We start from the raw sequence: 13,234 nt of genomic DNA, 5'->3' as shown, positions 1-13,234 counted from the left end.
CAAATTTGAACATTTTCATTCTGCAGAGCTGCATTTGCTATCAAAAAATCTTTCCTATGGAAAACTCCTGACCAGCTCTAATTGTGATGGCATAGCTGTAAACACAATATTGATGGCTCTAATCCTAATAACAATAATGTGGTTAAATTGGTAGGCAATTCTTAAGTAAGGGTTATGTTTTAACATGAGATTTCAGAGGAAGTTAAGGCATCTTTTACATTTTATTACTTTGTAATTCTTGTACGTTGAGCTTATTAGAGTTTGAAAACCTATGAAAACCTTCCGTTGCAGTGCAGTAGAACACGTCTGGGCCTGTAACACTTTTCAGGCCATGTAGGAATTGCTAGCAAGTTTCCAGCTGTGTATAAGGATAAAATGCATTTGTAGACATTTTAAAGGCTAGCTCACTCCTCCCACTATCTCTATGCATAGATCACTCCTATCCCATGCAGAATGTGAGCTTGGAAAACTACTTCTGCACCACTCTTCACCCCTCTTCCGCACCTTTTGGAGGGTGGTCCATGTATCTGGGATCTGCATGGGTATACTGGACATTTGGCTACCAGGAGCAGTAAGAAGTAGGCAAGTCCTGTCGAGTTTCAGCATAAAAGATTATTTGCTAGGGATGGGATTATTTCTACTTCTGAGGTACCTTCTGAGCATCCAAGGAGTCACCACAGTCAGGATCCATGTAAGCATGATTTTAATTGAGCAGTTCCTTCAGGGTTTGTGGAGGCACAGGGCCTCCATGCAGACAACCCTGGCCTTCTGCAGACCCCTGAGCATTTGTTTGGTTTGAGGACTGGTCCTACCTTCTTGTCCACTGGGATGCAGTAAATCCCACTTCTTCAAAGGAACAATAGAGAAAGTCTGCAAGGACATCTTCATGGACATTTTCTCCAGAACTCTCTTCTTATGGGAAGAAAGCTTGCAATCTTGCAGGCCACTGGTCTTTAAGGGTGTGTCTACACAGCACCCTTAGCTCAAAATAAGCTATGCAATTTGCACAGCTTATTTCAAGTGTGTTTCAAAATAGTTTATTTTGTAATTTGGCGCTGTCTACACAGTGTCAAATTTCAAAATAACTCACTATTCCGAAATTTCCCTTAACCCTCATGGAATGATGGTTACCAGGATGTCAGAATAAGCCACCTGTTGTTTTGAATCTATTTGGAAATAAAAGGCTGCTTCAGTAGACATGAAATAACTATTTCGGGATACTTCCAGTATCCCAAAATAGCTCCACAGTGTAGACGTACCGTACCCTAAGTGAAGCAGTAAGCTGCAGACTGAATTGCTGTAGGCCCACTGATGGGAAATATAAAGGGTGTGTGACAAAACTGTTCCCCATTCTGGCATTTCGGGTGCAGAAGACAGGGGCCTGCAGGAGACCTTAAAATACCTTACCACTAAAGGCTTCTATATAAAAATTCCCTAAGGTCACAGACTCCCTGACCTTGAGTGGTACGCTGCCACCACCCAAATGCAAAAACTCCTTGGAGCCACAAAGAAGCACTTGGGAACTTCTCTCTGTGGGGTAACTTTTAATCCTCCCTTAGGAGAGAGTTTGGAAACAAAGTGTAATCTTTTAATAGGGGGAGGGTTTAAAGCAGCACAGAGAAGTCCCACAAACCAAGAAAACCTGACTGCATCTAATTATAAACATTCCCTGTTCTACTTACATCTCTGTTATTCCAAAATGTAGGTTTTCTTTTCTTAGACATGATATTGCTGGAAAATCTGTGCCTTATCACTGCTTAGTCCATTTCTATCCCAGCTCCTGTTCTGGCTCCCTCATAAAGAAAACTGAAACAGGCAAAATTTATTTCATTTAAAAAATCTTTCACTCTCTTTCCATTGGCACTCCTGGCTCCCTGCCAGCACTTCCTGGTTATCCGTTGTTCTGGGTTTAACCCTTTGTTACTGAATATTGGGATGGTTAGAAAAAAGTAGTACCCTGCCTATCCATCACTGGGTAGCTGCCTGGGGCCCAGCAATTCAGAGGGCCCAGGGCTCCTAGCTGTTGCCACCGCTGTTGCAGCAGTGGCTGGAACCCTGGGTCCTTTACATCACTGCCGGAACACTGTGCCCTGAGCAGCATGCTCTGGATGGTGCTGAGGTGGGGAGCACCGAGGGCTGGCTCCCCTGGCCCCACCCTTCTACCTGAGGCCCCACCTCTTTTGCCCAAGGACCGCCCCCTTCCCGGAGTGCAGAGGCAGCCCTCCCCCACCTTGCCCAGCGGCCTGGCATGTCTGTTGGCCCCCTGGATAACTGGCAGTTCTTAATTCTGATGTGCTGTGTGGTCCGAGCAAGTCATGCTAGCCTTTCAGTGTCTGTCTCCATGCAGGAACTAACACATCACTCCATCATAGAGGGGTAGAGAGGATGAATATATGTGCAATATTTTCAAACTAATAAAGCACTAGATGGTGGTATGATCAATTACACTCTAAAAACGTTTGTGAGGGGAGGCAGAGTGGTACAGTGGAGGGCAAATGAGACTGGAAATCAGGAGACTTGGGTTCTTGTTCTGGACCTGCTGGGCGACCTCAGGAAACTCACTTTATTTCTCTGTGCCCTATACAGAGGGGGAAATTCTCATTTTAAACCAAGAATATTGAGCTTGGCCTGCCAGTTTGTAAAAGCTGTGCCAATCTCACATGCTCTGTGACATGCACTGCTGACTCTGGCTAAAAGCACAAAGGCAAGCAGGCATAAAAGCTATGTGATACAAATAAAATAACCTATTACAACAGTTTTTTCATATACATATTTTACTCAAGATAGACTCACATATTTCTGTTTGTGCAATATACACTTTATTCTGCATCCACTAAGAGGTAGTCTGTGCTAGTTGAAAAATATGAAAGTACTTTTTAGAAAAATGGGTGATAGAATTACCTCCATGCCATTTATCCTTGCTGATATGCTCTCAGATATTGCCTCTTGCAAGGCCTAAAAATTGCTGCCAATACATCATCTGCTAATATGGTCTCAATATATTCTTGACATGGGAGTTATAGTCTTAATATTTATTAATGTCAGCATATAGATAAGAAATATAATTTACATACACATCCTTCCACAGATGAAAAATTCTAGGCTAGATTTGGGGAAAAGAGTAAAGAAAATTACCAAGTTTTCTATTGTCACTCCAAAAAGCTTAAAGGCAAAAGAATCCACAAGTGTTGCCTATGTTTGCCTCATGTTATCTCACGAGTTTTTCAGCCTTGTGCAATGGAAACCATATTTAAGGATAAGTAAATATCCTTAGTCCTCCTTCAGTCCCAGTTAACTCTTTGTTGAAATTTCCGACGGTTATATGAATTATTGGCAATGTTGGTAGTTTCTCTGATGTTGAACGCTGTTCATTAAGATGTGGTTTGAAGACTCCACCTGATTTTTCATGGCCATCAAACAGTCATCAAAAGGAGATCATTCTTGGCCATTGCTGAACCAAAGAACTAGTCTTCCATGTCTACTCCCTTTAGTTAGCCAGTTCTCTAAAACCACTGTATTATACATGCACACAAACTACCAGGAAACTCCAAAATAATTATGCTGAATTATGCCGATTGTATTCAGCTCTCTTTTTAAAAGTTGTTGAGCTAAAAACTGAATCTGTTTTGCATTCTTATAAATATGTTATTCTTTTTGGGGAAAAATGAAGTTGCATTTGTCATTTATTACCAGGTAAATAAGAATATTATATTCCAAATGGAAAACGTTATGCAAATAACTGAAGACATTATTGACAAATTGAATAAAGAAAAGGAAGAGCTGATAGACCTGTGGACAACATGGAGGCTCCATATAAATCAAGGAAAGTCTATCAAACAACAATGTTGCAAATTTAAAGAGCAATTTAAAAAAGTAAGTGAAACACATCTAAAGATGACAGTGTTGACACACATTTTTGCATTATTAATACTGTAGTCTGAAATTACCACGTGTCAGTGCTTCTCTCACCACTTAATTCTGCAGGTGACGCAGAAGAGATCACTCTATGGACTGTTTGCTGTATTAAATTGCTTGATTTTCTATTATTTTTGTTTTGTGCACACCATAAAATCCTGCTGAAGTCAACATTTTGAGAATCACAGCTTTACACAGTGCACAGCATTCTTACAAGCACATTACATTTTTCTATTTGTGTATTTGTTCTGAAAAGAAGAGCATTTAAATTTACCTAGCCAGATAGCACAAATTTATTTCTCTGCCATGCTTGTATTAACTACTTCCAGTAAACCAAATCCTATCTCTGTGAACAAAGTTAAAGTAAATGGGCTGTGCAGTGGTTAATGAGAAAAGGATTTTCTTTGGCCCAGGGGCAGATTGCACATTACATCTGCAGCTACACATGTGGCTGCAGCCCATTATGTGGCCACTATGTTAGTTATTGCTAAGCCACTCTCCAAGCTCTTGCAGAGAAAATTCTATGGGCTACAAAGTGAATCTTTTTTCCAGCCTCCTCTTACCCCAGCTACACTGTGTTTAAAGTCTTCCAGAGCCCCTTCAGAACATCAGAGGATTTGCACCAAAGAGAGATCTATAATTTTAAAGCAAATTTAGGACACACACAAGCTTCCTTTGCATTGCTTTTATTATCAACCATTTTTATAGCTGTAATATCACTCTATGGAATTCTGTTGACAGAACTTCAGTGAATTTTTTACTTTAATTATAAAAATAGCTTTTAAGTCAAATTTAAATGATGTAATGCCAATGAAAATGTTCTCATATGTTGTGTCACTATTTCTTTTAGACAACCCATAACTTAATTGTTCTTGAAGAGGCACTCAGACCTACTGCAGCAGTTGACCTTGGGAGTAATCTTCAGATTCTTTTAGAACTACAACAAAAAATTAACCAAATGAAACAACAGTTTCAGGTAAGAAAACAGATTGGATTGGAGGAAATCCAAAGTGAAAAAAAAAGTTATTTGCAAATTCCTGATCCTGCAAAGTAACATTTACATTGAGTTCATTGGGACTGCTCACAGGAAAAAGTATTTGTGGGATTAGGTTTTACATTTTATATTCTGTGTAGGGTTGCACCCTGCCTTTTGTCATGTGCAAACTCCTCAGAATGTCTCCTACAATATTGGCTGCACATCAGGAATGATACACAAGGAAAGACTAGCTATACAGAAGAGAATAAAAGCAATTAAAATATATGAGATATACCTATCTCAGAATTGGAAGGGACCCTGCGAGGTCATCCAGTCCAGTCCCCTGCCCTCATAGCAGGACCAAGTACCATCCCTGACAGATTTGCCCCCAGATCCCTAAATTCCCCCCTCCCCCCCAAAGACTGAACTCACAACCCTGAATTTAGCACGCCAATGGTCAAACCACTGAGTCATCCCTCTCTCCGGAAAACCTACTTGAATGCACAAGTGCAAAAAAAAAGACATCTCAGCCTCATGCTTAGGATTGCAGAGCTGGTTGGGGAGGAGTGTTTATGTATATGAGCTTCTTATCTCCTCCACATTGCAACTCCTGATCCCAGAAAAGTCTGTCTCCCATTCATGCTCTGCAGACTTACGTCCACCTGTCATGTCTTATAATATGAAAAAGACCTCCTGGTTTCCAAGCACAGCACCGGTTTGCCTCCTCTTAACTACAGATCTCAAGTGACATTCACCTGCGAAGTCTCTAGTGTCCAACGAGTTAATATCAATTTGTACAGGGGAAATTGAAAATGTGGGGAACAAAAAAGTAGATTGTCCACAGCTTGAAATGCAGATCTGGTCCAGACTTCAACTGTAGGAGCTTATGGATCTGAGGTTTTGGTTCAGATCTATTTGTAAAAAGTTCAGGTTCAGCCCCTAACTACAGCATGGGCATTAGTGTGGAATGTGAGGTCTGCAGAAGATAGGTGTCCCTGGGGCAGAGAGTCAGTATTTTGTTGATAGACAGAGGTTGCGTGATCAGATAAGAAAGGGCTGGTAATTGCCTGTAAAACAGGAATTCCCTCTGTAGGGTGTGCAGGGTTTTGAAGAGAAAAAGCAGGGACTTGGGGCTTGTCTACTCTAGCAAATTGCAGTGCTGTAACTTCCTTGCTTAGGGGTTTGAAGAAACACTAATTACAGCACTGTAGAGCCAGTGTGGACCATGCTAATGCTACTCCCCCCCTTGAGAAGACAATGGCATTTATTTTTTTCCTAAAATAATTTCCTAATCCCTAATTTACATTTGATGAAATAATACAAGAAAATTAATTCCTGCAAAACTTGGACTATTGTGTTTATTTGCTAGCAACTAACTGCTGAGGTTGAATACACAGTAAAATTATCAGAATTGCTGAGCCTAAAAGGAGTTCCTCTTAAAGAAAATTCTGAGAAAATAAGTGAGCTTACTCATCTTCTTCAGAAGATAAAAGAAAGGATGACAGAATATGATGAAATCGTCAACAAGTCAGTCAAATTCCATTATGTCAAAGAACAAGTAAGCATAATAATATTTATCCTTAAAATATACATGTTTTTTCCTGTTGCAATTAATTTCTTTTTGTTTCTGGTACCACCTATCGTCTTTGTTTTGCCCCAAAATTAAAAACACCTACCCACCTGTGGAACTGAACTCATACTGTGGATCTGAAATCTTCTGAAATCTGGTGAGCTCAAATTCTAGATCAAAATCACAGATTCTGTGCTTAGGGCCTCTCCCTACCCATTATTATGTTAACATCTGATGGTGAAGAAGGGAATAGTATAACTTTCTTTAACAAATTATTTCAATCATATTCCAGCTGGAATGTCTCATAAAATCAGGAGAACTGGAGATTCCTGAAAGAAGCAAGATTCCTGATGATGCACTCCAAGCTAAAGTGCATCTTGCTAATACTCAGGAGAAACATGCACATATCAGACATCTATATAACCTGGCTCTTACTCTAGGCAAGGCCAGCCTTTCTGCAGTGCAGCATCCTGTAAGTAATATTAGGAAATTTAGCATTCCATATGATAGCCTGAAACATTAGCACTATCGTACTGATGTGTAGATATGCATACAACACATTAATGCCCCGGGGAAAAAACTAAAGCAAAATGGTTAAACATTTTCATGCTTACATTTTAAAAATCCATTTTAATGTAATGAATCTGATCCATCTGCAGATTTTTTGTTTGCATCAACCTAAAAGAAATCTTCAACAACGGAGTTCACTTTTTCGTGGTCCCGCTAACTTTATGAATCATTTTGGTACAGAGAAAATAAGTTTAGTTATTCAGAAATCTTAGTCTTTTAGTTTGGGGTTTTTATTTGTTTTTTAATTATCAGTTATATAAATACAGTCAACGTTGTGGGGAGGGGAATCTGCTTTCCTGCTCCCCAATGTTCCATGTGCAGGTCATGTCCTGTAGCTTGACAACTGATAAAGTATGTAAGTTTTAGACTCCTATTTTGTAAGGTAGTTTTGCATCCATATTCTTTTATTTTCTTGCAGGATTCTAGTTTTCCTCTAGAGGTGAATTTTCCTAGTGAAATGGATATTGTTTTAGGAAAGCATTATTCCTTCCAGGCAAGATTCTCATTTGCCCCATATATTGTGGAGGGGAGAAAAGGAGGTACAAGGTGTACACGGGAGGCAGAGAACAGAGTCTAAGGGCCACTAATTCTCCTAAACAGAGGAGAGCGGAGTAGCCAGAACCTGGACTCTGTTTCCATACCCCAGAATATGCCAGGCAGCAGATGCGGGGAGGTAAGGTAACAGTAGCAGGTGCCAATAGAAGATTATTTCCTGCTGGATTAAGGGGAACATCAGGGCAGGAAGTGCAACTCTGAACCACAGTTCCAGTTCTAGACTGTTCCTAGGGTGGTGCAGACACGTTCCCTCTTTCTATATGCTACGAACCATGCCTTAATCTTACTCTTAATGGTTAATGATATTCTCACATGGATAAATATCCTTTCTCTGAAATAACATTATTTTTAATTGACTAAGTGTAAGATAAAGCAGAAATATTTTCCCTATTTTAAACCATAAGCAATGTCATATGAGTTAGACATTTGTGTCTATATTGTGTAGGCAGCAAATCCAGCTCATCATCATTTCATTTTTTGCTTTCTCTCTCTCTTATTTTGTAAAGAACTGCTTTAATGTTTCTGTAAAGACTCTACAGCAGGAGCTTGCTACACTTGAGTGTAACAGCATTAACTGGAGAACCAAAGCAGATAAGTATGAGGAGGAACTGTCACACAACTTCCAGTACTGCACAACTAGAGAAGAGATAAACGAGGTCTGGTGAAAAGAACAGATTAAATTACTAATATGTGTGTTATTATATGTGGTACTGCTTAGATGTTCCCCACAAACAATAGAGCTGATTTTCATCTTACCAATAGCAAAAATCTATGGCCTGTGTTTAAAATGCAACCCTGTGTTCAAGTCTACATGAAGATACCATGCTGACATTAATGCAAATACAGCAGCTGCAGTTTGTCAGGTTCAGATGTTCAGCACAATTCTTTTCCAGATCTGGTTCAGTTCAGTTATTTGGGTTTATAAATATCTCAAAAGGAAAGCCTCAAACAAATGCAGTATTTCTGTATCATGTAGCTGTACTGTTGATCCTCATGTTAAAAAGAATTATGAGTATTACAATTAGAGGTTTAAATGTGACCCGTAAAAGATTTTTTTTAAATGATTTTTACAAGACGAGAAGGCATTCATTAAAACCCCCCCCACACTTAGTAATTTTGTACTTTAAGAAATATCAGAATGTCAATTCTGATATTCCCTGAGTCTTAGGGGAAATGTGGGGACCTTGGCTATTTTGTTTTAACACCTTAAATGGCAACCGTGTTGAGATTTTAATAGGACATAATTTCTGCCCATGATTCAGTAGGGACTGAAGTTTAACCAAAACATAAAAAGGGAGGAAAATGTTAATCAGTCTGACTAGCCCCTTTTCCTATCAATTGATCTATTTGCAGTCTTTATCTCTTGTACTATCCGAATATCATTATTTTGCCAGTAACCACAGTATCTTCCAAGGTTGACACATTTTGTTTTTTAATGTAAAAAGCAAATTTAATTTTTTTTACTTTTATTTTTAACAAAAATCTTTTGAGCTTTCTTTATATGCTACAAAGAAATTAAAAGGTCTCAAGATCAATTTATCTTTCCCTGGCAGGTCACTGTTAACCATGTAACAATATAAATGTAAGGTTCACAGTTCCAAAAGGGCTATATTACAATTAACTCTTTTAAAATAACACACAAGCTATTTTGAAAACTTTCATGCTCTCTCTGTACTGGGCACCCTACTTAGATTCTAAGCTGTTTGTGGTGGGGGCCCTTCTCGTTGTTATATTTGTACAGCCCCTAGCACAATATGGCCCTGTTCCATAATTAAGTGGTCTCAACACTATGGTAATACAAATACTACTACTACTAACAATAAACTATTACTAGGGGGGCATGCCCCCTGCTTGCTATGCTCACCAACCCCCCTGTTGGCCAGGGAGGGACCAGGCCCAAGGCCACCTGTCCCCAGCTTTTCCCCTTCTCTTCCCCCTCCATCCCCATTGCCAGGGAGGATCTGAGGCCACCCCAGCTCTGGCTCTTCCCCCCACCCGCAGAGGAGGACTCAGCCCTGAGGCCATCCCAGCCAGCCCCAGCTCTTGTCCCCACAGCTTCTGGGAGGGGCCGAGCTGAGGCCGCACTGGGCCCGGGTCTTCCCCCGGCTATCAGAAGGGGTCGGGCCGAATTCGCGCCAGTCCTGGCTTTCACCCGTTGATGCTGGGAGGGGTCAGGCCAAATCCATGCCAGGCTCTTCCCTCGTACGCAGGAGGGGCTGGGCCAAGGTTCTTTCCCTCTCCCTGCTGCCGGGAGGATCTGAAGGTACCCTAGTCCTGGCTCAACCAGCTCCAGCTCTTGCCCCCCTCCCCCAGGCACCAGGAGGAGCTGAGCCAAGGCTACGCTGGGCCTGGTTCATCTCCCAGCTGCCGGGAAGGTCTGGCTTTCCCCCTGGCCATCAGGAGGGGCCGGGCTCAAGCCATGACAGGCTCAGCTCCCCCCGCCCCCCCCCCCCAGCTACTGGGAAGGGCAGGGGAGGCCTAGGCTATGGGCCCTGGGAAAGACCAGGATGGGAGTGAGCAGGGCTTGTTCCTCTGGACGCAGAGCGATATGATAACATCACTCTGTCATTCCACAGGAAAAAATTCTTTATATGTATAGAGAGAGATTGCATAAATCAGTTATAACAACAAAAGTGAATAAAAGCTTGATGGACTGAAAGGATTTTTTAACTGAAAATGAATTAAAGGGGAAAAAGAGTATGCATACTAATGATGGTGTAGAAAAGATCAATGGGACACTCATATTTACCCTGTTCTCAGCAATCAGGAACATGGTACTATTTAAAACCAATGAAATAGCTCTTTGACACAACATGTTATGGAGGTCAAGAAGGTTAGGATTTAAAAATGGGTTAGCCACTTAATGGAGATGAGCGCATACACAGTTCTTTGGGTAACTATTAGAAGAAAAAAATCAAAATTAGGAAGAAATTTACCCTGTACATAGGCTAGTCCATAATTGTACATTTCTCATAAAGACTGGTTAAAATTTTTCATTCATCTGTTTTTCAACAGAAAATTGGGGGGTTGATTAAACAGGATTTTCTTTAAATTTAAAATATCTACTTTTCAGGGGAAATTTCAATGCTGTCATTGAATAACAGAATGTACCTACAGAATGTACCTATTTTGATTCTGAAATAACACTGTGGTGTCTCATAATATTTGTAGTTTGAGCACCTCATGTTCTCAGTCTCTTCTATGGGGCAGGCACCCCACCTGGACTTCACCCCCCATAATATACTGCAGCTGCCAGGATGGACCACCTTTTTCCCTAAGGCAGGGTATGAAAACTTTTTTGGGCCAGGGGCCACTGACAAAGAAAAATCAGTCGGGGCCACACACAAGTGAGAAGCAATGTCACAAGCCCTGACTGAGAAGGAGAAAGACACTCTCCATATTCCCCTTGCACACCAGAGCCTACGGGGGCCCAGGCAAGTAGGTTTTGTGTGCTCCAGACCTGTGGAGGCCAGATCCAGGCAAGCTGGGGGCCACATTTGGCTCCCAGGCCTGAATTTCCCCATCCCTGCCCAAAAGGATGAGGGGTGGGAGGGTAGGGAGAGATAATTTGGTACATCGTGGGGGATGTAGTCTTGACCAGGGAGCCCATCCTAGAGAGGAGAATGGGTGCTTGAAGCATCACAGCAGCATTCCATGAACAAAATATATATTTCAAGCTTAAGCCAAAATATTTCCGGAGATTATCTGCAAGGTGAAAAAATACATTTACCAACCAGCTCTCCATCCAAAACCAGCCACGATGAGAAACGGGATTTTGGACTAGATGGAGCTCTGGTCTCACTGATATGTTCCTAGTATTCTGCAGTGATCGCAGTAATAGCAGAACGGATGTATCTACCTGCTAAGTAAAGCAATATTTCTATGTACTTACTCTTTGCATTACCCAGAGAGAGTACGAGCAAGATGGAAATTACTTCTATGTCTTTCTGTCCCCAAAACCTAAATGAAATCAATGTCAGCTGCTTTGCTAAATATAGTCATCCCATTAGGTTCTCAAACATAATGGAAATCCTCTGTAAAAATAATTACATGGTATATTTTTAAATTAAGTTATAAAAGATATAAAAGTAGCAGAGAACATTAACCCACTGAGTGGGTTAATGTTTATCACCTAATGGCCTAACTGAATGTTGTATTTAGTATAACTGAAATAATGCTAAATAGCCCCTTTGATGTTTTTGTCTTTAATTAGTTTCCATTTCCGTTATTACTTAGTACTGATGATGTTTCCTGAACAAACACTTAGGTAGTTGTACTTGAATAGTAATCCCTTGTCACTTTTTTCATTAAGCATCTAAAACTAAAGCTACCTAGATACCCAGTAAATTGATGGCACTGAATTAGTTCAAGAAGATAAAATTTATGAATTTGTGCTTACAAGTTTTAAAATAATGCAATTAATTATTTTAAATATTTATTAAACATCAGTAATAAGTCTGATATTATTTGTAACAACAAGTAGACATGTATCAAATAGTTCCATTGTCATCTATCACATATGAGTCGGTATACATTTCGCTTCACATGTCAGGAAGCATAGTGCCTGTCAAACAATACACAATCTAGTTATTTGCAGTTTACCAATTGGCAACACCAAATTTCAAATGTAAATTTAAAACCATTTGTGATCAACAGTTTTAAGACCCTACTACAAACACTTATGCATACATTTAAGTTTAGTGTAATTATGTATGTAAAGCCCATGCTGTAAATATTTTAAGGATCAAGGACTTATTGGTTATCTTATGGTGCAGTATTCAGATCAGAAGTAACGTTTGTTTGTTTTAGACTCGGGTCTACGAGTAAAGGTTTGAAGCTCCTTAAAATGCAAGAAAACAAATTTGTGTTCAGATGTGTAAAATCAAATGGGCAACATTCTTGCAGACAAAGAAATTTCTATTTTTTGTTACTTTTAAAAAAACTGCAAAATCAAAACCCAAAACTCATGCCCTGTAAGCATTTGTAATATCCAAAGTAGGTGCCACTTGCATATGTGGGCTACCTGCATTACTGCTCCATGCACAGGACATAAGTACAGCCCCTACAGGGATATTGCTCTTCTTTCTACACAGGTGGCAGAGAAAGGATACAGGTGAAGCTTTGCCTTATTTCCCATCCCCACCCTTCTGCTCTACCCAAGTGTATCTGCCAGTATATTTGAGCCAGTCCAGAGGGGGAAGTAAGTTGTGCTAGGTATTGGCTTCCCTAAAGAAAAGGGATTCAGGATCTGAATTGTGACTCACTGATGTGCTTCTAGGACAGTGCAGCTATGTGCAACCCTTACTTAGCTTTGTGGTAACTCCATGGTCTAACCTTCTGTTAAGCTAATGGACGTGAAATTAAAAATGACTTAATTCTTTTTAAAATTGATCTTCTTTGCAACAAAAAATCTTTTTCAACTGAGAATAATATTGCAAACCACCTTGTGGTTATTCTGAATGCTAATGTACTTTAAACTATGCCTCAGCTTTTCCCAAACCCCCATTTTGTTATAATTTATAGGGAGGTATACTTTTATGTTTGTGGCTCAATCCTACAAGTTGCTGAGCATTCCCAAAGGCACCAAGCACGCTCATGAATTCATGATATAGACGGGAGTTGAAAGTTTCTCAACACCTTGCCTACTT

General features: G+C 40.2%; 1 protein-coding gene across 6 annotated transcripts in view; it reads left to right on the top strand.

Moving 5' to 3' along the window:
• Nucleotides 1-13,234, top strand: part of CCDC141 (coiled-coil domain containing 141) — a 163,361-nt gene that overhangs the window by 104,252 nt on the left and 45,875 nt on the right. For all 6 annotated transcript variants that reach the window (XM_075933728.1, XM_075933726.1, XM_075933727.1 and 3 more), the window contains 5 exons: nt 3,694-3,873; nt 4,766-4,891; nt 6,261-6,449; nt 6,754-6,933; nt 8,093-8,242. In XM_075933728.1, the coding sequence (XP_075789843.1) occupies nt 3,694-3,873; nt 4,766-4,891; nt 6,261-6,449; nt 6,754-6,933; nt 8,093-8,242 (825 nt within the window). The remainder of the gene's footprint in view (nt 1-3,693; nt 3,874-4,765; nt 4,892-6,260; nt 6,450-6,753; nt 6,934-8,092; nt 8,243-13,234) is intronic.

Source organism: Pelodiscus sinensis, chromosome 7 (genome assembly GCF_049634645.1).
Source record: "Pelodiscus sinensis isolate JC-2024 chromosome 7, ASM4963464v1, whole genome shotgun sequence".
Taxonomy (NCBI): domain Eukaryota; kingdom Metazoa; phylum Chordata; order Testudines; family Trionychidae; genus Pelodiscus; species Pelodiscus sinensis.
Note: the sequence above shows the minus strand (reverse complement) of the source record. Positions and strands in the feature narration are given on the sequence as shown.